Genomic DNA, 27,579 nt, shown 5'->3' on the forward strand with positions numbered 1-27,579 from the left:
TCAACCAGAATCTGCCCATACTGACTGGCATAGATTACCTATACAGATTAAAACAATAACTTTTTTAATTTTCTTCTTGCGTCTAACTTTGATTTTGATATAGCCTATATGATTGGGAAAAATGAATATTTTTGCATTTATTTACTTTTTTTTTTTTTTTTTTTTTTTAACCAAGAGGTCTGTTGAAATACATACTATCTTTTTCAAGGGACATCTGGTCAAAATGGCAGTGGAAGATATCGCATAGTTACATGTGGCAGTCCCATGCCAATGTGCCTTACCCTGTTTCTGTCAGCAAACCTGCGTAGGACCATCTTTAGAATCTCCATCTGAGTTAGTAGCTCTTAGCAAGACTAATGAAAAATTTACTTAAGCTAAGCTTTTTAAGAAGCATATGTGGTAATGTGGTGCATTACTCTTACTGAGTATATAAAACCATGCCATTTCTGCTTTCAACAAATTTGTATTTTTAGGGTAATGGTAGTCTGATAGCAAAACTAAGAGAAACTCTGTGCATTTCATATCATTATTAGCTTCTTGTTTCTAATGTTGAAGGTTTTGTGTTCAGGAAAGGACAGGATAACAGTCATGAAAATTTATGTTAAGTTGTTTAAAGCTATAAAAGCATCTCTCTTTAACGATAGATGGTATGCCAAATGATTTATGTGCATAAAACAAGTGGCAACAATGTCTCAGATCTGTTGCATCAGTGATTATTTAACAGTTAGCCATGCAGAAAGTCTTTCCCCAAAAAACTTAGATGCAGACCTTTTTCAGACTAGCTCGCTTCTGATGCCCAACTTCAAGTGCAATGCAAAATTAGCACATGAGTCAACCCCTCTCTCTCTCTCACTCACTCTCTCTCTCTCTTCTGTGAGTCTCTCTCATGTGCCTGTTGCCATGGTGATATGACACGCAAGCAGAGGAGGTCAGATGAGACGGAATGGAGGGGGCTGGAGGTGGCTGTGACGGAGGGCGGGCTGCCTAATAAACCACAATTCTAACAGCTTAATTGTTGAATATTTTGTAGCAGTAAGGCATCTGCAGAAGCACAGAGTTCGTTTGTCATTGGAGAAGTTGTCTTTTTTTTTTTTTTTTTTTTTTTGTTTCAATGCCACAAGCATCATGGTGATACCTTAACCCTCTGCAGTACCTCTCCAGCATGTCAACTAGTTGCCTCTCTCAGCAGGCCTGCCCCTGTGAAATTAAGTGTTCTCTCTCATCCTGCAGATATAAAAGAGTAGAGAGTGGGTTACTATAACACTTCTGTGACTCAAATCAAAGTAGCAAAGGTGGCACAAAAGGGATTTATATATATATATATATATATATATATATGCGTGTGTGTGTGTGTATTTTTTCCTTTTTTTTTTTTAATTTTTTTATTTTTGCATTATTAGAGAAAAGACTGTGAAAATATATATCTCATTTAATTCCCCACCCAAGACATTTAATTTGAGAGTAAGGGGGTAGTGTTTTACAATTTTTATTTTTTGATTAACAAAAGAAAAGAAAACAAATTTAGATTTTCTCTAACCCTGTTTGAGTACTTAATGAACCCTTACTTTTAAAGTCTTGTATATTTATTATCCACACTAGACTGGTGACATCACATATTAAGTGCCATTTCCTTGAATTGAAGACAAAAGTGACTGTTATCTTAATTCCTTGCTATCATAAATTATTCGAGCAATGGCGCACTATTTTACTTTAAGCTTCCTTCATTCCTGTTGATTTTGTTAAAGATGTGGCCACTGTGATACTGTTTCTGAAACAAGTTGTTGGCCCACGGACAAAAAAAAAAAAAGAGCGCATGGCACATTCTTCCCTTTAGGTTTTCCAGCTGGCCTGTCAGTCTGTCAAATCTGCCCTCCCCTTGCCTGCCAGATTTCTCTCTTTGGGCTTGGAGCAGGAGACATCAGTGTACCATGATGACTTTTTGCATTTTTTTCCATGTGTAATTTCCCCGTCTGCCCCTTTCCTTACAGAAACAAATCATTGTGGACCCTCTGGCATTTAGCGAGGAGCGTTTCCGTCCCTCCCTGGAGGAGCGCCTTGAGAGCATTATCAGTGGTGCTGCCCTCATGGCTGACTCCTCTTGCACACGTGATGACCGCAGGGAGCGCATTGTGGCCGAATGCAATTCTGTGCGCCAGGCTCTTCAGGACCTTCTTTCTGAGTATATGGGCAATGTAAGTGTCTTACCTTTTCATTTCCTTTCTTTTGCCACACCACCACCTCCTACTCTGTGTCTGCAACACAACAGCTCTCTTTAGTTTACCAATTTATCAACCAATTAATTTACAAGGTCTTAATTCCAGGATAGTCAACTAAACCCAGTAGGAAAAAAAAAAAAAAAAATGTATCAGCTATCTAGTCATTTACCTTGCATTGTCAGTGTTATAAATATTTAGAGTCTTTTTTTTTTTTTTTTACAAATTCTGTTCATATCTAATATTTACTAGTGTACTGAACAACAATACAACTACTTACTTTAAGGGGTACATACCTTTCCTACTTATTCTATGAGAGAGTTGATGTGGTTGAGAACAAATGAAAGTCCCTCTTTCAGGTCATTGTCTTCATAATGGCACTATCCTATTATATGATTAATCTATGGAAATGAACAGTGTCACTTTGTCCCAAAGTAAATTGATATGCACGGCTGAAATCAACAGTGTCTCTTTTAAATCAGATCTTTGTAGTTAACATATAAATTGACTCTGAAATTGAACTTTTGTCATTGTTAGGTTGTACAATGCTCAAATAGTAATTAGTCAAAATTGAAGTGGCAGTAGTTCTTTTGCTTTAACTTATCATTTTGAAGTAATCTTTTAGTTTAGGAAAATGGCCATTGTACCATTTCATGACAACTGGATGTAGCATTTTCAGTGGCAATTGGTCCATTTACACTGTCATTTGAAATGTCTTTTATCCAGATGAGATTCAAGACACTTTCATCTAACCTTAGCCACATATCTGTGACTCCGTTGGCCATATCACAAATCTAATTACAATCCATCTTTGGGTCTGCCCTGAGGTTGTAAGGAACCTAAAGCTGTTTGGTAACTGCCAAAATGCTAGAAGATGAATAACTTCTGGGCTGCAGTTTAGTTACGGGAATTAATGCTTTAGTTAGTGTCAGAATGACTTGTCTTTATGAGCTACAAACGAGACAAAAATGTTATCGTCCTCACAGGCTTTAACTCAGGTCGCTCTCTCACCCATACAAATCAATGATCTGTCACCCAACACAGATCATTCAGTGGTTGAACTAATCAGGGATCAGATAAATGCCACAATAGCTCAATGTGCCTTGTATTTGATCGTATGTGTTGAAATCACTGGAGCTATTTTCCCTGTTGCTTTAATGAGACAGAGAACAATAGCTAATTTCAGTGTAATTTAGCGTAAGTTTTGCTGCTGTTATCACAAGGACAGAGGAGACCGAGCATTGATGTATTAAGAAAGACAGAGTGGGTATTTCTACAGACTGCTCATTGACATAGTTACGCTTTGGGAGGTCAACAGATCATGTATAGTTCTTGGAGAGATGGATCCATTCTGGTTAGAATGTGTCTCCATGTATGGAGGTGGTTTCAGTGTTTGGATTTTAATCGGTCTTGAATGCCTCTTGGATGCATTTACACTTAGCTTTTTTGAGATGTGATGGCTGTCTGATCTGCCCAACACACACATGAAGTGACTAAGTGTAAGTGGGGTCAGTGTAATTTCGGAAAACAAGATAGACTGCTATATTACCCTTTGTTGAACAAATGATAAGCTATTATGCCGTTTAAATCATTTAATCAACCATTTTTCTTTGGTGGGAGAGGAAATTGGGCAATTATCCAAAAACATAAAATTCTTTCCTTTTAGCACAAAAATATGAACTTTCAAAGCGAATCATTTGCTATTTTATGTTGTTCATTTACTTTTTTTTTTTATACATATACATTGCACTTAAATAATTGAAAGTACATCAGGTTTTTTTGTAAGTAGATCATTGGCTTTGTGTAAAATATTTCTTCCAGAAATCACAAATGATGCCGAGTCTGATCCATCCTACACTGTAAAATCCACTTAGATTCCATTTAGATTTGTTATCAGCTGTCGCTGGCTGTGGAGGCAGTGCACAAGTTGAGTCTTTCCTTTAAATGATAAATCTGCAGTCAATATTTATAGTGTAATCAGAAGATCAGTGACGCATCTCAATGTATTATTGTCATGCCTCTTAAAAATCTGTTCAGTATTAACAATTTAGTTACAGCAACTGAAAATCTGCTGTTTTTTGCTGCTGTTTTGTTGTCACTGTATTTAATTGAGAATGTGTCATCTGGATATTGAAGCACTGTTTTTTTTTTTTCTGTTTTTTCAGTATCAGGTTTTTTGTTTCCGACAAGGTTGGTTGCCCACTTTAAGATTTGATCTGTCATTATTTAATATAAATTAATCTAACTGTTTTGACATTCAGGGGTCGTGAATGGTGCATCATCTTTGATTTTGAATATTTAAATGATGTTTTCACTATGTGTGTTATTAGGCCTTTCCTAAGAGATCATTTCAGGGCGGAGGGGGCTTTTATTAATTAAAGAGCAATGACACTGCAAAACTGCTCTTCAACTGTTCTTCAACTTTTACATTGTGTTCCTCCTCAGCCCATTACTTATTCAGATTTTTCTCTTTGTAAACAGCTCAGTGTAACCACCCCTGAATATCCTCCCCGTAACAGCAGAATTTCAGTGTGAGCCAGCCATCCAGATAGATTTCATGGCTGTGCTAATGCCTTATTGCATCTATGTAGTTATTCATGTTATACACAATATAAGTTAAAGATATCTGAGCATGACCCGTTGTCACTAAGTGCTGTGTGTGTGTGTGTGTGTGTGTGTGTGTGTGTGTGTGTGTGTGTGTGTGTGTGTGTGTGTGTGTGTGTGTGTGTGTGTGTGTGTGTGTGTGTGTGTGTGTGTGTGTGTGTGTGTGTGTGTGTGTGTGTGGGGTGCACGGCGCTCCAAGGTGTGTGAGAGCGCTGCCCCGCCCCTCACACACAGGGTCAGAGAGAGAGAGATGCAGATGAACTTCTGCATAGTAAAAGCGAATATGCATCATAGACGAATGTCTTCATCAGAAACGGAGTTGGTGAATGTGAAAGAAAACTTTTATGTTGCAACAACAAATACGAAATCTATTTTCCTAATTCCTGCAGTACCGAGAGCGGAACCGTAATCGAAAATAAAATTCGATTAATTGCACAGCCCTAGGCGGTAGTATGGATTTAAACTCGTATCCATGCACAAAACAGTAGTGCTGCCACAGCACAAATATCTTACTGCAAATACTACAAATTGATTTCTAATTAAGCCTGCGGTTTTTTTGTATCAAATACTCACTGCTATAACCTGAAAAGTGGATACTAATTTGTTGGTGGTGATGGCTAACCAACAAACTAGTAACAGGAGCCGTTTAGGACTGCTGCATAGCTCCCCAGCCAGGCTATTTACCATAACAGAGAACTAGGCAATGGCCTAAGTCTGCCTGCTTAATACAGTGAGCAAATTAGTGTCCTATATGTACTCAATGTGCTCTCTGTCTTCTTAGCCTTTGGCCTAATGCTCTGTGCTATGTCACTGACATCTGTTCAGGAGGGTTTGACAGATTCTGCAAAGTAGGCAGAGGTAATAACTACAGATCAAGGTGGTACTTGAATATTTATGATGAATTGCAATACCTTTACACTTTACTTTGGAGTAGTTTTGTTTAAGTTTGGCTAAGTAGTACTCACTTGAAGAACGGTAATAGTTTGGCTCACTTCGATAGCCCTTGGGGGCAAGTATATGTCATTTAAAAGATACTTTGATGGCGAAATCCCTGTTTTTTGTTTTTGCTCCTTTTTATCCCTTCCTATAGTTCTGTTTTCTTGTGATTGGAATTTATGAAATACATTGGCCATGAGAAATTGATAAATATATACATAAGTCTGACTAGACGTTTCACATTCAAAGGGGCTGTGGGGAATTATCACATACATGTTACACAGTACATATTTGCATTTAAATATGTTTTCACATACATTGACAAACAAAATGATAAGACTCAGTTTGCATACCATTCTTTCTCAGTACCTATCCTGTCCATGTTCAGGCATTACAGCTGTAGATGGCTTGCATTGCTCATCCAGAACACTGCCAGTTTATTTTAAGGTTCAGGCCATTCATGCAGCATCTCTGGTTTGCTTCAAAGTTTTCTACTTCACTGGACTCCTCCATGCCACTCAATGTATCCCTGTATGACTTGAGGACTTAGATTTACAGAGGAACACATCTCATCACCGCAGTAATGATGAGTGGACATGACAGGGATTTGGCTACTCATTTGACCAGATGAAGGAAACAGATGAGCAGCATAATATATCATTGTCCACCTTGTGCATTTAATGGCCTAGTATATTGCCTAGAGAACTGTGGTTGATATGTAGTTAGCATAGTAAGATAGCTGATGTTTCGACCTGGTCCTTTAAGCCAATTGTAAACACTGTGACAGATAGCCTGACTGTGTCTGTCATTAAGCTTGACACACTAAGAAAACACCACAGTGGCTTAATGAGGATGTTTCTGTTGTGATTCTAAGGCAGAGCTACAGAGATGTAAAGAAATATGTAATTCATGCAGGGAAGAAAATATCCTCTTTGAATATATTATATACAATAGGCCAATACAGATTTTTTTTTCCCCCAGGGAATATAGGGGTATGATGGTGATGTTTTTTTCCGCATATTATTGTGATTGTGCAAGTTATTAAACAGTATATGTTGCCATTGCAGCATATGGGTTTACACTCACAGCTGAGGCTTTTGGATAGACTCCTAACTCATTCTTCTTTTCTCTCTCATCCCTTCTGCTTCTTCATTCCCTCAAGCTACAAGTTGTTTCTTTCCCCCCTTCTCAATTTTTCTTCCTCTCACTCAGAATCTTTGAAAAAAAAATTCTGCTAAAGATCCTTACCTCACCAGCTATTTCGACTATATCCTACAGATATATCAAAGAGTGAAACTTTGTTTTTCACTAACCACTGTATAGTCCTGTTTAGCATGTCTGCCATAATTTAGTCCACTTTTTTACAGGTAACAATGCTCTATATAGAGGCCTTTAAAGTATCCAACAATACAAAAAAAAAATACAATTCAGAAAGCAGTGGTCATGAACTAAGCACCACTTGCCATCGTGTATTACTGATGACATGTGTAACAGCAACCCATTACAGTTGAATTGACTATATTATAAATAGTGACAGAATAAGCAATTATGGAACCAGCTTTACTAACAAATTCCAAATATCCAAGTATACTGTATATTCCAAGTATTACATGACGCAGAGGAAGTATTTGTTCTGGTATCCTGACATCTTTGTGTGGATAATTAGGCTGAATGCAAGTTTTTAGTTTTCTGGGAAGATAAAATTAAATTTGTTACCATGGCAGAATTAAGGCTATATCAAGACAATGATCAGATAAGTTCTAAACAGAAAACAAACACACAGGCTCTCTCTCACACACAACCACAACCTTTTAAAGAAGAACAGAGGCCAAATCAAAGAATCCTACAACTGTTGGCTAAATGGAAGAGATCAGACTCTTGAACATTCATTATTCACATGAAAGGACAATGTCAAAATACTTTTCCCTGATGTTGATGTTAAAGGCATTGAACTGTTGGTATGGTTACTACGTTTTCTCAAAAGAGCAAACAATGATGTTCAGAACAAATTTTTCGACATGCATGACATTTTCTTTTTATGTATGTCAAGGATGTTATCATTGATTTTATTTCATTGAGTTTTGTATAAGTTTGTTTTATTACACATACCACAACAGCTAAAACCCTAGCACCAGTGCACAAGGGATCCATCTGGGAATAAGCAGGTCTGTAGTCATGTTGAAACAGAGCATTAAATTGATTATTAAAAAAGGACATTTGAATCTGCTCTGCAAAAAATGTCGTGATGATTTTACATAGAACGGGGATTAGACTAATAAAAGCAATTAGTATAATGGCTAAAAAGCCCAATTTCAGTCTAACAGACCGTGGAACCATTTTCCTTTTTTTCCAGAGCTAAGATGTCAAGTGTTTCTTATTTCACATATTTTTTTTAACCTTGCTTTTTTTCATGTTTTCATGAGAACTGTTCAAACTTTCATGCAGCACATTGATTGGGAAAGTGGCAGTGTACTTGGGTTAAACTGTTATCAGGGAAAGGAAGGTGGACTTTGAGATGAGGGAAACATAAAAGTCTAATTATATAGAATATATTATGTTTTTGAATAACTGGGGTACGTGTTAAGTGTTTTTGTTTTTTTTTCCTGGACCTGGAGTGGAAATTGTGTACAGTGTTAGGATAATCATTTAACAAGACTAGAGCTTGTCCACTCAGCCGGTGAAGGGGTGGGGGTAATGTTGCCCCAGCACTGTCACATATTATGACCTCAATTATTCCATATTGTCATGACAGTTTGGCATAGTGTGTGTTGAGTGTAATTGTTTCTGCCACTTTTTATTAATAATGCATGCTCTTGTTCCCAGCTTGAGGGAGATGATGCTAGGTTGCTTTGACATATTAGGCTACTGACATTTAAATTCCTTCAACTTGAAGTGATACATTATCATTTGGACCTGCATGAAAAGGACATGCCTGTCCACTTCAGTGGGACCCCTGCCTCTGTCTTCATTTGCCTTTTTGTATCTCTGTATAGTCTCCCACTCTGCGTGCTTCAGCATTTCTTACACTTTGCTTTCTCCTTGCTGAATCCTCTTTCCCATTTTCTCCAGCCTAGCAATCTTTCTCTTCTCGTTTGTGTCCCTATCTCTCGACAGCCCACTTTTTCCCCAACTCTTGCTGTCTTTTTGCCTTGGGCATCTATACTGAGTGGCAGAATTGTGCTTTATCCCTATTCATCTGTGCCTATATAGTTGCCTCTCATTTTAAACACACTTCAGGTTGAATGGGTCTTGGACCATCTACAATGCCTACCTGAATATTATGAACTATGTGTAACCTAACAGAAAATTATATAATAATTATACCGGTGGGCATTTTAGAAGTTCATGAAACATTAGGTATGATGTCATGCTCACAGGTGGGGAGCTAAAAGAAAATGTAGTATAATGGCCCAAATTGTGTTTATCTTTTTTTTCTCCCCACATGCTTTTAAAAACAAAAGTGGAAGAGAGTTCAAATGGACAAGACCTAACGCAAGACCAGTGTGAAAGGAGTACAATTTATTTAGTTGTAATCTCATCTGAATGCATAATTAAAAGAAATTACACTCCACACAATGTAACAGGGAAAAGATTTAGTGTCCCCAAGGCTTTCGTATATTTACAGCCTCCATAAAACACTAGTCTGTCAGTAACAGCCCGTCAGGCAACGTTTCCCAGACCTGGCCCTTGATCCCTTGCTGGTGAATTCTAGGCTTTTTGATTGGCTTTGCTGGCAGGTAGATGAGATGCACCCCTTTTTTCCACAAGAGCTAAACAGGGTTAGGCCACGCCCTCACAAAGGGACATTTTGTGATATTATCACTGGAGTCTAACTTTTCTAATTTTCAGTCAGTCATGTGGGTAAATGGACTTAACGTAACTACAGGCTTGTGTTATTTCTTTTTTCAAACAAGCTTGTCTACGACTTTTGTTATTGGATGATTTCATTGGCAAATATGGCCAATTAAATTTGTCTCTACAGATTTGTGTTCAAGTGAATGGGAAAGCTGTCTCACATTTTTGGACGCCACTCTCTCTCTCTATATATATATATATATATATATATATATATATATACATACATACATACATACATACATACATACATACATACATACATACATACATACATACATACATACATACATACATACATACATACATACATACATACATACATACATACATACATACATACATATACACACATTCACCGTCCACTTTGAGGTACACCTTGGTAGTACCGGGTTGGACCCCATTTTGCCTGAACTGCCTTATTTCTTCATGGCATAGATTCAACAAGGTGCTGGAAACATTCCAATGTTTTTCCAATCTTCTATTGTCCAATTTTGGTGAGCCCACCGAATTGTAGCCTCAGTTTTGTGTTCGTAGCTGACAGGAGTGGCACCTGGTATGGTCTTCTGCTGCTGTAGCCCATCTGCCTCAAAGTTCAACGTGTTGTGCATTCAGACATGCTCTTCAGCATACCTCGGTTGTAACAAGTGGTTATTTGAGTTACTGTTGCCTTTCTATCAGCTCAAACCAGTCTGGCCATTCTCCTGGCATCTCTGGCATCAACAAGGCATTTTCGCCCAGAGAACTGCTGCTCACTGGATATTTTCTGCTACACACACACACACACACACACACACACACACACACACACACACACACACACACACACACACACACACACACACATACGTGTGTGTGTGTAGCTTTCATTTAATATCCAGTTACAGTTCTTATTAATATCTTTTCCCCTTTTGTTGTACAGTTTGTTGCACAATGTGTTGTTACCATCTGACGATGCAGTACTAATTTATTTTCCATTCTAAAAAGTTTTCAGGTTAATATACACTCATTAAAACATAATTATGATTATTATATTCAATTTCTGCCAATAGAGCCCCCTAAATTCTACACTCTGGTACTTAGATTCCTCCAATTATCCCTTTTGCAGGTGTGTTGCTGCAAAGCAGTTTCAGTTTGGTGACTCCTCAAGGAGTGAAAGAAGTTGGGTTAGGTTAAAAAGGAAATCTTTGAGAAAATCCTTTGATTACTATTAATTGGAGCTGGATAAAATAGATTTTTCAATAATCACGTGTTTTATTTGAATGATCCAATATTAATTTTTAAAATTTCAAAATCAATCAAATCTTTGTGCCTTTTCTCTGTAAATATGTGCAGTGCGGTCTAAAAGCTTGAGACCATTTTGGGAAACTGTACATCAGCACTAAAAGTTATGTATAGGCAGTGGTCACTTATAAGGGGTTCATTTAGGGCTGTGCGATGTGCAAAATGTCTAGAGTCATTACAAAATGCACAAAAAAGCTATTTCACTTTAAAAAAGGAACATAAATAATAGCTGGCTATTTTAGCCAGTCCCGTACGACAGTCTTGTGCTAAGTCAGGATGGTCAGTTGACACTGGCGATCTAATAGTAGGTCTAGCGATCGCATCTTTGAAAGGGAAGTTGACTGACCAGTGTGTGTATTTTACTTACTCCATCTCTGCCAGAGCTGACACTAGCTAACAGCTGTCTGCAGATATCAGGCTGATGTGTTGTCAAGACAAACAGTGCAGATGAATTAGTGAGCAGACTTTTCAGTTTTGTCTGTTGCTCAAAGTGATCATTAAAATGAATGTGCTCTATTTAGTTGAAGTATCTACTACTGACAGTCCATGCTTAGCTTTACGAGATGGTATTTGTTTTTGAAGATATGCATATTGATGATGTCCTTGTAAGTTGTCCTGGTCTTTTATTAATGTTGCTCAATTGTTTTTCATAAATAGGACATTTAAGATTCCTGGATAAATTCTGAGAAGTGCTATAGGTGACCATGGTATTTATCTGATGTAAGTGAATTATCACCAATATAATCAAAGGCTAGTGAATCGAAATTAATCGATTTTGGACTTAATGGATGGAAATCGAATCAGGAGTTCATCGCCAATGTCCAGCTCTACAATCAATCTTTCAGTTTTACTACAACAGATTTCAGACATGCATCTCAACTATATTTTACTGTACTTTGTAAATTCATAACAATAAATAAAGGAAGTTAACACACGAGGCTCCCCCTTAACTTTCCTTGTGTTTGGAATTTCATTCTAGCCTACACCCATTGAAAATTCTTTGAAAAGAAATATCAGCTTCTGTTGGTTGAGAGAAAAATTCTGAATTCTGACAAAACCTGTAGCTATAAGGATGAAGATGGGATCTGAGCAGCATGTATTTTGATCAGATATTTGTCATTGACACACTAAATCCTGATGACCCAGGAATATACTTAATATTGCCCATGATCTTTTGCATTTTTTAAATTTATTTTCTTTTATTATGCATTTTAGCATAGAATGCAGACTTTTTAGCATAACTGTAGGGCTGTAGCAATACGGGAATGGAGTCTTAAAAGTCGCTAATTTTGTCTTGCAGCTATATTAGACATAAATGTATGTTTTAGTAAGATACCTTATAATTAGCACTTGTAAATCTTATCATTTGTGACATGAGGTGGTAATATTTACCTCCTCGTAGTCATATTGATGCAGGGGCTTTAGCTCAATGCGTGGAACCTGAAATGCCAGTAGTTAATGATGTCAGTTAAAAACTACAACACAGTAACTACAATTTTAATCTAATACTGAATGCTATGTCTTCTGTTGTCAAGCTACCAAATCCTTTTTTAGGTCCAATCCTTTTTTCACCAAATCAGTTATGATAAAAAAAACAAAACAAAAAAACAACTGGTTTCTTATCTTCTGTGAGACCACTTTAACACTTTATGAATTACAGCAAAAATGTTAACTTCCCCATGCACTTAAATAATAATACTGTACATTTCACATCAGTCTGTCAGTTTGAATAAGCCCCCATTTTAGTTTTCCATAGAAATTTCGTAGGGCATCTTTCTAGGTTAGTAACATTTCTGTAATGCTTGAATTGAATGCTGTTACATTAACATAAAGGCCATGTCATGCTTAAGATTAAACCTGTAATAGTTCATATATATTTTTGGCCACAGGGTAGAGGTGGAGTTGAACTGTAGACACAACACTGACTGGTTATCATCTCTGAAGCTGGCATGGCAAACTCCTTAGCAAACAGTTGCATGTTTATACATTGCATATAGTGGACTTTACTTAAGCTAAGGGCAGCGGTGAGAGTGAGCCAAAATAAGAAAGTTCTGAGCTGGAAAACCAAAACCATAAGTTGAAAGACTCAACAAAACTCTATAGTGCTGTGGGAAACTGCAGAGTTGGATGATGATTATCTATTGGTTCAGTCACATACAAGTTTTCATGTTAACCATTGTTGATATAAAAATATTGATTCTAGCCACTTTAAATTGAGATATATTGTTCCATTTGTTCCAATCTCCAAGGAACGCTAATACATTTATCTATCACATACACAAATCAAATCAAATCAAATTTAAAAAATGTTTTGACTGTTGTACACTTTGAGACTCTTTCTTACCCCGATAAAACTGAGAGGCAATTTTCCTCCAGCCAGTGGCACAACCATTGTTGAAAATGTGAGTGAAGAAAGTTAGAATCTACTGTTTGCAGGTGTGTTGAGCCAGAGAATTACATGTGTTTGGAGGTGAGATAGACTGAGTTAAAGTGAATTGAGCTGTGATGAATGTGTCTCACTGGAAGGCAAACCACATCTATGCATGTTTTAATACACACTCACGCGCGCACACACATTCGCTCAGATACTCAGCTGTAGCAAGTCCCTTTGTTTTCATCAGACATGGCATTGGCCATGGCAACAGGAAATTACTGTGTTCACAGCTCTAATATTAAATGACAAAGGAGAATGGGATTTGCTTCACCTTATTATGTTAAGCAAAAAAAAAGATTATGCACATTTCTATACCTGGTTTTCTAACGTTGTTGTGTTCAACACATATTCAAGATGTTAAATATTTTTACGACATTTAACAGTATCGTTCCACCCATTATCTACACCTTATATTGTGCTCAGGGCCCAGGGGACTGGAGCCTATTCAAGCGCAAATTCAGTGAGATACAATATATGCCATTGACAGGGGACAGGGGACCAATCTATCGCAAGGCTAACACACCTATACACAAACACTCTGTCACTCGCATTCACACCTGTGGGTAGCAGGTGTTCCCATGTCATCTGACCTGCATATCTTTGAAGTATAGTAGAACTAAAGCACCTGGAGTAACCAGTACAATGTATTTGTTGTTTGCCATCCATATATTGTGTGCAGAAAACAAGGTTTGTCTAGACATTAGGTGGAGCTGTCAATGCTGTTACTTAAAGCAAGTGCTTTCAGCAGTGTCTTTAACAACGTTGCCTTCTTGATAGAAGGCAGCAACGGCAGACTTGCCAAATTGGTGCCTGGATTTTTTATTTGGGTGCTTTTTAACTGAACCAAAATGACCTCTTTTTGTGTGAAGCAAAGTTGCCATCTTCTCCAAAAAGGTCAACAAGAAAGTTCAGCATCTTGCAGTTAGCCATGTCCACAGACTCTGAAAGGGACTCTTGTTTTGCTCATCTCTATTGTTTGCGCTCAAATTCCCTCAATGATGTGGTTGAGGAATGGCTTTAAATGTGTGAAGCAATAAATACATTAGGGTGGTATTTGCTGATGAGAGTCCAGATCAATATGTCCTTCCTAAGCATTTTCTAGATTTATTGGAAGCCTCATAATGAATACCTGAAGCATACATGAGCTCTGAGTCCTTGAACCCTGCAGACTACAGAGGCCATGCAGTCAGACTCATCAGTTTAGTGCCTCCCCCGCCTGGGTACACTCTGCAGGTTAATTACTGAAGCTTACTTTCTGTAGACCTCATCAAAAAAGACCAGGTAAAATTGAAGTGGTTCTGACAATTGTAAGCCATGTCTGCCTATATTCCTCACAATCTTTGCATCTTTCAAAACTCCAAACTGCTTACCATAACATAAGTTGCCTTTTAATTAAATTAAACTATATCAGTAAACTTGCCTAACTGAAACTGGCTACCTGAGACCTTTTAAAAGAAACACTTATCTTTCTGGTGAATTGGAACAGCTTGGATTTCCTGACAGTGTTGTGGTGTATTAAATATCTTCCCATATCATGTTCTGATCCGAGCAGATTCCTACATAATACAGCTACACAATATACAATGAAAATGGTAAAGCCAATTTAATAATAAAAAAAAAAGTTCAACAGAATAATCGCTGTGTTATAAGAAAATAAACTGTCACTCACAATTTCTTTTTTAAGGGTTCCTTATTCTGTTTTGTAGATCCTATAGTAGTATCCCATAGGCATGTAAACTAAATTTTGCAGCATGATATGTATTAATGTAACATTGTGACTACATATATACTAATTGTTATCAGTTGGATATATAGTGCAAGTATTCAGACCCCTTCAAAAAAAATGTTCCCCTCATCAGTCTACATTCAGGATGCCAAAACACAAGTTTTTGCAAATCAATTAAAAAGAAAAATTGAAATATCACATTGACACAAGTATGCAGAATGGTTGGTTTCCTTTCAGACATAATGCATAGAATTGGACATCCTTCTAGATGTTCATCTCCATCTTCAGCATCTCTGAAGTTCAACCAGAGTGATCATTGCATTCTTGGTCAATTCTGTGACAAAAAAAATTGCAAATTTTTCTAATATTGTGTTTTGGCTTTATCATAATGGGGTATTCGAGGTGTAGATTGATGAAACTGATATAGATTGACACTACATTCTTTACTTGTAACTTCTCCATATACTTGAGATTTGTTATTGTGGATTAGAGACTCTAATAGTTTTTTGCAAATCATTTTTGTTAAAACCAAGTCCAAAACAAAAACAGAAATAAAAGTTGAAAATGTTTCATCTGATGCACAGTGAAAATTTTGAATAGTCTTTGTGTAGTTTATTCACAAATTTTTCATTGAGATAGGTCAGACTCATGGAGTGGTGCACAAGCTGCCCTTGATCTCCATTAGATGTCACATCTATGATATGTCTAATTTACAAAAATATATATCGCTTCGACTTACCACGTAACACTAGGAGGTTTCTCTTCTTGCAATCTAACTTTGTGAACATAACATGCAGAAAACTGCAATTCTTTTCCCTCCAATAGGTGAACAAGCTTTTACTTAGTATCTTTCATCAGTATATGAAAAGATGACTCTGACCTTTATGCTTTAACAAACAATTCATATTTTCTCTAGATGAGGTAAAGTTTATGCTTTGATCATGAATATATCCACACATAAATTGCAAAATGCTTGGCTTATCTAACTTTCCCGGTGGGTATCACCCAGCCTCAGTTTGTGAAACTGTTACATTTTGAATTTGTGGATTTATCTTCATTAACATGCATACAATCTGTTAACTTTGAAACCCCAAAGTTGTACCTGTGCAGGTTGTTTCTGCATGTCCATTTTGCAAAACCTCAGGTTAAAAAGCCAGCTTTTTAAAAGTCCTTTCAATTCTACTTGTTCCAAAAAAAAAAAAACAAATCTGAAAGTGTTGCTTGCCTCACAGTACTTAAATGTAGTGAGTATAGTTTCAATTTATTAAAACTTTTAATTAGTTGAGCAACCAAATTAATAATTGACCAGTGTCAATGTCATACGGTCAATTTGTCTAAGATGCTACAGTTATTACTATTCTTCAACACTTGAACATGAATCCCAAATCTTATACAAGGGAGGAAATGCAAGTTTTGCTATTGTTAATCTTGTATTGATTTTTACCAGATTTTATATAAAAACAATGTGTTGCCATATTGCAAAACACCATAAAAATGTAGTTCAGTGGAGCCTTAAATGACAACTGCAAGCGAACACCCTGATGACTACTAGGCACCTAATTCATAATCTTAAATTTTATCAGAACCTTGATGTCTGTGAATATCTGTGACATTTGTCAGTATGTTGTTTTTTCATTGCATGACAAACCCATTGAAATTGAGAGTCGGTTAATCAATTATAAAATGCATCTAAAACATTTGCTGCTGTCATCTGCTTAAATGTGAAGATTTAACTTTTCTCTGTTGTAGATATCATTAATAATTCAATACCTCTGAGTTAGGGTTATTATGTTAGACATTACCTTGGGTTATAGGAATGCTTGGATGGCCATTTCCACTATTTTCTGACACTTAACAGACTAAACAACTAACCAACTGATTGGAAAAATATAAATGGTTTGTCTACACTTATTTAAATTTAAATGTTCACATTCATAACTGTAAAAACACTCCATCACTCTGCCTTAAGGCAGGGTTTTCAAGGTTTGGTTTGGTATAAGGATAATACTTTGGATCCACTCATTTGTTTTTAGGGGTCTGCAGAAGTCTCTTTCTACTTTTTTGTGAAACATGAGTTTTGCATCATAGATTTTATTTTAAATCACATTGACTTTTAAACTTGATGATCTAATCATTGTGTTGGTGTCCATTGGTGGTGATTTAAACTGTTATTAGAAAAAACATCACATCAGAAACTGAACATGTATCATAGTTTTCACAATATACCATTGCATATCAACTTCATCAAGGGTTGGGTTTGATTTGGTGGGATTTTTTCATAAGCTTAAGATTTATACATTGAACCCAAATGTAAAGAAAGACCAAACCATGTTGTGAGCACCCATCATTTAGCAAACACTGTGTAAATTATAACCATTTTATTTAAAAAATATATGTTTTGAGGGGAAAATGTTTTTTTTTCTTTTTTCTTTTTCAGTTTGGCACATCTTATCCACTATACAGATATGAAATTGTACATATTACAATACAAAAGGAAAATGGGAAGAGAAAAGCATCCATTTTGCACAAAGAGGTTGGGTAAGAGAGAGGGGATTGGTTCACTTGTTTTTTCTTTTTTTATTTTTAGGCAGGGTGGGGACCAGGACTAGAGGATGACAAGAGGAAACAAAAACAGTTTACAAAGAGCCAGAGTGCAAAGGGATGCATATTTCTACAAATTTTGTGGATTTTCAGTCACTTAGTACAACCGTTGTCTTAAACAGTGAAATGTCAAATGATTGACAGAACTTTATAGGAATTCCACACACATCCCCATTCCTGCGTTATCAAAAATGAGGTCTCTCCATAATGTTTGCTGAATGACATTAAGAAATATTCAACTCAATTTTGACTTTTGAACATGCAAGACAGATTAGAAGGGCAATAGTAAAAGCAGTGCGAAGCTGGAAGAAAATAAAATTAGAAAGTGGAGGTGCTTGGCTTTGGAAATCGGTATGATCAGTGTCTGCATGTTTTTCATTGAATTCAAATGTGAAGTGTAACAATTTTTGGTTTACACGCTTTCTTAGAAGATGTTGTATGCATCCTATGAGCATGTGCAGAGAAACATTGACATAAACATTCATTTAGAAGTTTGAAGCCAAATTTGAGACAAAGCCACAAATCGTACCCCCTGGCTACCTCTAGGGGGCACCAGCCAACCAACCGCATCCTAATTGCTCAAAACCTATATTTCACTTCAAGATGCTATTCTCTCAGAAACATCTTGCCATCTTGATGGACTATGTTAAACATAGCCGAAAGTTGACTTGTCGAGAAAATGCCATCTTCCGATTTCCAATGTGAAGAATTTTCCTTGTATTTTCACTGTTCTAACATTTGACAGCTCATCAGTTCACTAGTAGTAAAACTCCTGCTGCTGTGTGGTCAGTGTGCATTTCAAGCCCAAGATGCTATCAGTCAGTATTCATCATTCCATTCTCCACTACCTTTACTTAGCCAGAGAGATGCTCGTTGGTTGTGATAAACTACGACATTACCCCATAGTTGCCCCTCTCCATCGTCCCATCAATTCCTCTCTCTTTCACCCTGCCCCCACCACCAAACTGAACACAAAGAAGTGCGGAGCTGCGGCAGCAGCTTTAGTCTGATGCTAATGCACATCCTCTCCCTGCTGCATACAAATGTGTCCTGACCCAGGCTTGCTGTTTGCTTATCACTGGATCTCCATTTGCTTTCAGGGTATTGACCACAGTTTAACTTGACACTCATGACTGCTAAACAAGGAACTGCTTTAATATTTATTATTCACCCTAACCCCATTTTAGGACTGTAAATGACAGCTCAGTATCCCTAATAAGAGCAGTGTCTTAAAATAAAAGGTTCAATGATGTTTTTGTGTGGTGTGGAGGATGATTCTACTAGAGCTATTTTTGAGTGGCTGAACAAGCTAAATGTTGCTGGATCACTGGTGTGGGTGACAGAATATTAGATTCTTTTTGCCTTGCCTTAATTGGTTCAATCTTGAGCCTGTCAGTCCTGATTAGAGTGTAAGCAGTAAAGAGCCTGGGCCACTGAGAGGTTTTATTTTCAGAGTGAAATGCTCTCCTATCTGGAATTTGCGCTGTTCAGTACCCTTTCACTTGCTACCCTCAAATATCACACTAGCTTGTCTGTATATTGATCCTGCTATATAATAGCAAATCAAGAAACTGTACTTCGTATGTGAAACTGTTCGAAATATTATGGTCACAGTGTGCATTGCATTTTGATGCTAGAGAATCCATGTACTAGTCATGGAACATTTAAACGTCTAATAATTTTGTTCTTGATGTCCAATGTGAGGAAGACATCCATTTGTTTTGCTAAGCAGTGTAGCATATTGGAGATTAACTACAGATGAACAGTGCTTAGTGTTTCCCACAGGTTGAGAATTTATTTGTGGCAGTTGCCCCCCATGGGCTGGAGCTCCAACCCCCAACAACTTGAGAGTCAGCTGCAAACAGCATTGCAATTACGAGCTAACAGCTGATTAAAGAGGTCATTTTTCCAATTTATATAATTGAACATAAATTTACCATTCCGGCAGTCATTTCAGTCAGTGTACACTTTTAGTTGCATTTGCACTGACACATTTTTGGAAGAAACCCAAATTCCAAAACAAAAAATTATCCTTTTTCTTTGCTAAGGACAGCTATTTTTGGGGTGGGCTGTCCAAATAAATTCTGCAGGAAACACTGAGAGCCTTTTGATCTAATGGAAGGTTATAGACTTGCCCAATTGACTCATTTCTGATTTGGCAAAAGTAATATCATTAATGTATACTGAATAGAATTGTAGGGTCTTCTCTCCTCAAGAGAGGATTTTTTATTGGTAGCAGAATAACAATAATGACATTTATTTTCCAGTTATATTCTGAATTTGAGTTTGGTCTTAGTAGCCTTTAATGTATAATGTATACTTCCAAAACAATGAAACTGTAAATCAAAAACATTCTGATAACTGATCCAATTCATTTGACCCAGTGATTGAGTGATTGGCTTACAGTGCCTGTGGTGCATTTAGAAACATGATTTCAAATATTTTACTTTGTAAAAGAAATAAGACGTAAATCACATTTCTCCACTTAATGTATTCCTTTAGCAGAGGGCCATTTGGCTAAGTATTTTCTCTGTGCTGCAGAATATAGAGACAATGTGGAGACAAATCTCACAGTTTACAATTTTCTTGTTTAAAATGATTGCCCCCTGCCTGATATGAACAACCTTGCATTCATAGAAAAATAAATTTGTGACTATCTCTACCTCATCCCTAAACTGTCATGTCCAACCTCTGTCATTGTAGCATTCAACATTTCTCACATATTCTCAAATCTCACTTGTAGAAATTATGCTTTTTACATTAACTGGAAAAAAAATCAAAAAAGCAAACCCTGTATCATCTGAAATGGTCAAATGGCAAACCATATGCTCTAGGAATAAATAAGAGTTCATACTTCACACTCTTTGTAAGGCAGTTGCTGACACTTGCACTGCCCATAGCCATTGATGATCACGAGTGCCCCTTCTTCATGGCTGGGCTCATACTCATTATAGGGTACCTGTGTAGCTAGATCTGCCATAGGCTGCCGCTGCTGGGTCCTCATCTGTCTGCGATTCTGTATAGCCGAACAGTGGCGTATCCGACGCAGGGTGGGAGGGCAGCACTTCCGTGAGATATACACAACAAAAATGATGAAAAAGAATGAAAATAGAAGGGCCATAGTTCCAATGATAACCCTATGAGTCATAACAGTGTTGTCCATTGCTGAGAAGTCGTCCGTTACAGCTGCCTCTTCCAATGTAGCGGTAGTTGCTTGAGCAGTGCGTGGTGTTTGTGTTGTGGTTGTTGTGGTAGTGACTGTGGTAAAGCTCCCAAAATCCTCTGCATAGTCCTGCGTGGGGGTCGGCTGCATAATTCCAAACAAGGAGCTTGTGATCTCTGCAGCTGTAGTAGCGTCTGTGGTTGTACTAATGGTCTGAACAACTGGTGCTGAAAAATTCTGGCAAAGCTGGAATCCATAAACAGCATCAAGTATCTCCTCACCTTGGGCATATTCAGGACTATGGCAGAGAATGGAATGTTCCCACCTTCCCTTAAAGGTGCTTAGCCAAGTGGCCAGAGAGCAAATCCTTTTGGTACATTCCCAAAGGTTGCTAGACAGCCCAATGGTGCCCAGAGACTGCCACATATCCATGACTTGGGGATCCAGGCTGCTTAGTTTGTTGTTATCCAGCAGCAAAATCTTTAAATTTGGCAGCGTTTGAAACACATCAGCTGTCAGGACACGAATTTCATTTCCTGTGAGGTCCAGCTTCTCTAAAGTGGTCCAGGTCCACTCCATGCCACATGTGAGGTTGCTGATCTTGTTCCATTGAAGATATAGAAACTGCAGGGCAACAAGGCGAGGGAAATGGGCCAAGTTGATCTTGGTCAGTTGATTGTGCTCCAAGTGGAGCTCTTTAAGCTTAATGAGCCCAGCAAATCCATTCCGAGCCAGACTCCGTAGACGGTTGCTACTCAGGCCAAGATATTCCAGGCTGCGGCAGTCCCAGAATGCCCGAACAGGTGTGGTGCGAAGTAAATTTGAGCGAAGATGGAGTATCTGGAGCTTCCTCAGTCCATGAAACAGTTCTGGTTCCAATGCAGTCATCTGATTGAAGGACAGGTCCAGTATCTGGAGGTTGATGAGGTGGATGAAGGTTGTGTTGGGCAACTTGGTGATACGATTGGAGCTCAGGTTGAGGTCCTTCAGCTTGTAGAGCCCTTGAAAGGCATCCTCTTGTACTGTGGTAATCTGGTTGTGGTCTAGATGTAGCCAGGTGAGCTGGCTGAATCCATAGAATTGATCAGGACTGAGCTCAGTGATGCTATTGTGGCGTAGTGACAACCCCAGGGCCCCCTTGTCCACACCATCTGGGGGTGCCTGAAGCCCCTGGGTGTCGCAGTAGAACTGCAGGTCCTCACAGCGGCATTTTTGAGGGCAGGTTGTGCACGATGCAGGAGGCAGCAGGCACACGAGGAGCATGCTGATCACACACAGACACAGAGCCGCTGGTGCAGGTCCCACCAATGGCCACCTTGAATGGAAACCTGGGTGGGTTCAAAGATAAGAAAATGAACTGTGGGGCGGGAAAGCTAATCTCTGCAGAGCACTTATTACTAATTCATGGTGGCGATTGTGCTTTTTGTGTGCTCTTGTTCTTTCCCATACATACGCCGGTTTAGGTATTTTACATTGACAACTTAAACAAACACGATTTCTTTGAGCTTATGGAGATATCATTTACTTTGACATCCAATGATCATGAGCTGGACTTTATTTCCACTCCTTTAATTATATTTTTTTCATATTTTGTGCTCTGTAATTTAATGCTATAAACACTAAATTTCTCATAACTGTCATTTATCAATTTTGTCATGTATTTTTTTTTTTTTTTTTTCCTTTTTTGAGCAGCACAATTATGCTGTTGTACTTTGAATCTTTAGGTTTTTCCTTTTTAAATCAATCAAGTTTTTTTTTTTTTTTTTTGTGACTCAAGACATCTGGTATAAAATACTAATGGTATTTAAAAAGTATATATTCACAACTCGTGTGTCAGTGAAGAAAGAAAATGAAGGACAATTGCAGTAAATAGACTAGACTGAAGAGCTTTTAGTCCTCAGCCTCCTGTGCTCTTACTTGTATTCCCTATTCATGTCCCGACCTGCCGTATAAAGGGGCTAACTTACCCATTCTTTTGTGCACATCGGAGGCTGCATTCAACTGTCCTTTTCCGCAGACTCTTGGAGCAACCAGATGGAAGAAAAATCCAAAGGGAAAAAACCCTTTTGAGTAAGCACAAAAGGAATCAGCCTCTTTGGAAATAAAGCAATTCTGAGCCCACCCAAATGAAACAAAATATGAAATTCCATGTCCCAAGATTGTGTTTATTCCTGTTATTTTGCTCAGAGTCCTTTAAAATCCAAGCTCAAAGAAAGGGTTGAATCTTTTCCTTCATCCCACGAATCCTTGAAATAAATATTTATATATATTTTTTTTTAAGTTGATCAGTTGCATCCAGAGCGACTCCGGTGAACAGACCCCCCCCTCCTTCTCCTTTTTTTTCTTTTTCTTTTTTTTACCCTTTTGTTTCCCTTCCACCGCAATGATGTCAGCTCAAATGGTTAATTGAAGATCAAGCATTCCTCTTTCATGGCTGTGCTCTTCCAACCCTAACTTGTTGATGGCAGCCAGAGATCCTGCTTCCAATGCCGGCTCAGTCTCAGCATAGCCTCTGCAGAGCTGTGAGCGGAGCCCTCGTCTGCTAGCTGAGACGCAGGGAGAGAGAAAAAAGCAGAGCAGGGAGTCAGGGATGTTATTCTGAGCTTTTTGTTGCAGCCACTCACTGCTACAGAGTGGTGGCAGCCTGGCGTCGATCATCACTACTGTTTCTCTCTCTCTTTTTCCCTCCCACTCACACAAACACCCTCTCACTCTCTTGCTCAGTCACTTGCTCTCTGCCTCATACACACTGCTTGTGCACCTCAGTCTTCCTCCACCTCCCTCTGGCATCCCCCCTTCCCTCCCACTGGCTCGTCACCATCGGAATATTGATATCTTGAACGTGTTGCAGCAGCTTGCTGTTGAAATTAACCACAGCTGTAAATCTCAGCTTCGCCTTGCCGTTGTTCTACATGTGCTATGTATGAATATATACCCGAGACATAAACAAAACAGTATAACAAAGAAAAATATTGTTTGTAACATGTGGCTCTAGACAAGATAAACATGGGCAAGATTGAACAAAGGTGTGCTGCATTGCCATAGGAGTATGCTATAGCAGTGGTAACATAGGGTGTCTGGCTTATATTCATAATTTACATATCGTGAGTGCAGTGCTTTAATTTGAGCACAGGCATATGATGTATGGCCAGCTGCTCTGAAGTTAAATTAGGCTAGCTTTTAACATGTAATAGACGGGGCCGAATACTTGCTTGATGGTTTGATACATAAGGTGAGATCAAAGTAACTAAAATGCTGTTAACAATATTTCTTTGATATTGAGCAAATGGATTTGATTTATGGTTTTGTTAAAAGCAGGATATATTTCAGCACCATTTAGAGTGCTAAACAGAATGTGATGTCTGTTCTGCACTGCATGAAAATTCAGACTTTTCCTTAATTATTTAATGTGGGTGGAGATGGGTGTGAAAGTAATTGCAATGAGCTAGATTTAAAGCAGTTTAAAGCTGTCATCCCTTACTTCACAAAAGCATATTTTACATAAACATAACCTCAGATTGCTGGAGATAGCCACACCCCACTCTACTTTTTTCTTTGATTATTTTACTGTAATGTTATATGACATGGATTTTAACTCCTGTTAAATTTCCACTGTCTAACTGAAACAAATCTTTTAATTTTATTATTGAAAAGTATATACTGAAGAACTAAATTAAAATCACAAAATCACTGAACTGTGTGGACAACCTAAAAAATTGATGGTACCAAATTTTACTCCTAATTTGACCCAATTAATTTTATTGCATAATTCTCAGATCATAAGACAACACATGCATCTGGCAGTTACTTTTGAGGTCAGCTGACCAGCATGCCGCTGCCATTCTCCACATTTATTGTGCCAGATTACATGTCTCACTGGGACGCCTCAGTAGAATGTGAGAGTGGAAAACATGGGGAAAAACCGCTTAACTCTCAGGGGGCATGATGGATATTCCTTCTATTTGATGGGTGTTAGCTTTCCATTTGGACTTCAAGCTGTTTAAAAAGCATTAGAAAAATAAATAGATAAACAAAAAATTATAAATGGACATCCAATTAACTGAACTTGCAGAAATATCAAAAAGCAATATCACAGAACTCAGTGATCATTTGACTCTCGGAGCATACTTTATTTCCATTGAATTTTTCTATAATCCAGTGGACTAGTGGTTTTGTAGAGAAGGGATGTTCCTAAATCTGTCCTGAAGGAGATGGATAGAGACTCACTTGAGTATCATAAAAGATGCCGCAGAGAAACTGCCTCCATAATAAGCACCTGAAGAAGTGCTTTAGAACCCTCTGGCGTGGAAATGAAATATAGGCTAGGCATGAATGAAATAGGATTGAGAGAGTAGGGGCAGAGCAGACTAAAGCCCTACCACAGCACTGCATCCAGTCGGCACAAAATCACAGGGGATTAGTGCCGTTGGAGCCCCCCAGCCCCTAACTATGCACACAACCCCCCAATGGGCAAGGGGCAGTGGGGGATGGGGATAGGTCAGTGCCACCGCCATCCATGGCGTTATGTCGCAGTTGATTTAAGCATTATAAGTGGGATGAACAGCCCAGAGTCCAACTGGATCTTTGCCTTTTTTTCTGTTGCCCTTTCCTGTTCATCTAATTTTGCTCTAATTTTATTATTCTCCACTATCTGTCCATCTATCTGTCTGTCTCTCACTCTCTTTCTCTCGTTCGCTCCGTCCCTCCTGAAAGTTTTAGATGTTAAGTTTTTGCTTGAGCAGTTTGCAGAATGTGACTGAACATCTCTGCTCTAGCTAGGGACCAGTGGTTAGAGCTTTGACTCCTGCCTAGTGCTTAACTGTGTGACTACTGCCAGTATGTTGCAGTGATACTGTACATAATTTACACATTTACCCATGTGGAATAAATTGTAACCTTTTAATCAGAAATTTCCTATTGAATATGAGAAAAAATACAAATGCGGACAAGAGATTAGAACATTATTTTCAGTTTTGCTTAACATTTTTTTCGGTTGTCACAGCAATTAACGTTTGTACAGCTGCATTTTATTTATTAGCAGTAGAACATGTCCACAGATATAAATGTGTACTTTTTCATTTTAGCTCTGGATGTCCGTCTGCAAACAGATTCCAAGCTGGTGTGTTTCATACCCTTAAATGGAGATCTGTTAAAACACTGGTCTCAGGTTGAAGGGGATGAACACAGCTATTTGAAAATGCTGACATGATTGTCAGCATGTCAACCTCTCCCCAAACATAGTCAGTCTGTCAAGTGTTTTTGCTTGGTAACGATGTTAGGAAGTCAACTCTTTCTCACAAGTCAAACCTTAATTGGTTGAGAACAGTGTTTCCAGGTTTCAGAAAAAAAGTTTATGTAACATTGAGCTATACGAATAACTTCTTACAGTACAATTTTAGTTAGGCAACTGGATAGGCAAATGGATTTTAGAAATAATAGAAAACACTAAGACAAACCTATTTAAAATTAGGGGTTCCCAAATCATCAAATTTTATTAGTCCCATATCCTTATTTGAGATGTTAAATATTTAGAATCGTCACATGTTGCGTTTAAAGGTTTACTCTAATATATTGTGCAATTGTCTCTACAGTACTCACAGTTTGCAAACAACAGCAGCACTTTTAACATTTCAGTGGATGTGGTGCGCATGGAATGCTGCACTGATACAGATGCAAATCAGTTGTTTTTTAACCCAAAGCAGCTGTTCCTTTTACTGATGCAATGCTTTCAGTGTGTGTATATTATTAATTGAAATGGTTGGCCTTTGTTTGTTTGTGTGCTCCATAGTTCACTCTCAATGCAACGAGTTAGAAAATGATTCCTGTGTTTTACAGAGAGCAATCGGGCGATTTTGACAGCTGGTCTACCCAGAGCACAATGATTTACAATAAATAAAAGGATCAGAAATGGATCAGGCTGCATATCTGCAGAGCACTAGCTGCACTAAAATTGGAATATCACCTCTTCTCTAATTCAAACTTACAACAACATATGAATGAACGAATGAATAATATTAATTTATTTTTACGTCTAGTCCTTCACATGATGCAGCCCTTATAACTTTATTCGAACATATTAATTAATATCAAACTGAACATTCTGATATATATACTCACCAGCATCTAACAGCATGGTATATTAACCTCATGCAGAAAGTTCTTGAAAGAATCTTTTTCATTTTTTTTTTTTTTTTTACAGCTGACTTGCCAGTTTTTAATCTTACTGCAGTTGCACAAAAAGGCCACACACTGCAGTTCTTTTTAGAGAAACTACTGCAAATTCTATCATTTTAGTTAGCAAACACACACACAAATGTTAAAACAACATGTTTTAGTTGTCCAACTACCCTAATTGTCTAAAAAAGAAGAAAAAAAGAGAAAGCAAGAAAGGGATCGAATCAGCTAAAGGAACCATATAGTAGAGATACAGGTTCAGTAACGTATCCTGAATACACTGTGTCTGTAGATTCGTTCCTTTTTTGCCTTTATTCACTATAGTCTGTAGATTGTTTAATCTTTTCAGACTGAGACACATATTGTTTAAATTCAGTGTGATCCTTGCTCTCATCACAATGTAAGCATCCACAAATGATATGTTGAAAACAGCTGTCACTGTACTAACTCTTTAACTCCTCTCCCATGTTCATGGTTCAGGCAGGAAGAAAGGACAGGAGTGATGCTCTGAACACAGCCATCGATAGGATGACAAAGAAAACCAGAGATCTTCGCAGACAGGTTTGTTTTTTTTAGTTTTTCTCTCTCT

The 27,579-nt window shown here is 37.9% G+C and overlaps 2 protein-coding genes across 3 annotated transcripts in view; one reads left to right on the forward strand and one right to left on the reverse strand.

Annotated features, from left to right (window-relative positions):
- The window catches only part of ctnna1 (catenin (cadherin-associated protein), alpha 1), a 79,602-nt gene that overhangs the window by 13,412 nt on the left and 38,611 nt on the right, over positions 1–27,579 (forward strand). For both annotated transcript variants that reach the window (XM_056382228.1, XM_056382227.1), the window contains exons 7-8: positions 1,989–2,192; positions 27,471–27,551. In XM_056382228.1, coding sequence (XP_056238203.1) covers positions 1,989–2,192; positions 27,471–27,551 — 285 coding nt within the window. The remainder of the gene's footprint in view (positions 1–1,988; positions 2,193–27,470; positions 27,552–27,579) is intronic.
- On the reverse strand, positions 17,416–23,598 carry lrrtm2 (leucine rich repeat transmembrane neuronal 2). Its single transcript, XM_056382229.1, has 2 exons — positions 22,784–23,598; positions 17,416–22,144 (listed from the first exon to the last, which is right to left on the reverse strand). The coding sequence occupies exons 1-2, from the start codon at positions 22,785–22,787 to the stop codon at positions 20,502–20,504; spliced, it is 1,647 nt and encodes a 548-aa protein (XP_056238204.1). The 5' UTR covers positions 22,788–23,598; the 3' UTR covers positions 17,416–20,501.

Source organism: Seriola aureovittata, chromosome 8 (genome assembly GCF_021018895.1).
Source record: "Seriola aureovittata isolate HTS-2021-v1 ecotype China chromosome 8, ASM2101889v1, whole genome shotgun sequence".
Taxonomy (NCBI): domain Eukaryota; kingdom Metazoa; phylum Chordata; class Actinopteri; order Carangiformes; family Carangidae; genus Seriola; species Seriola aureovittata.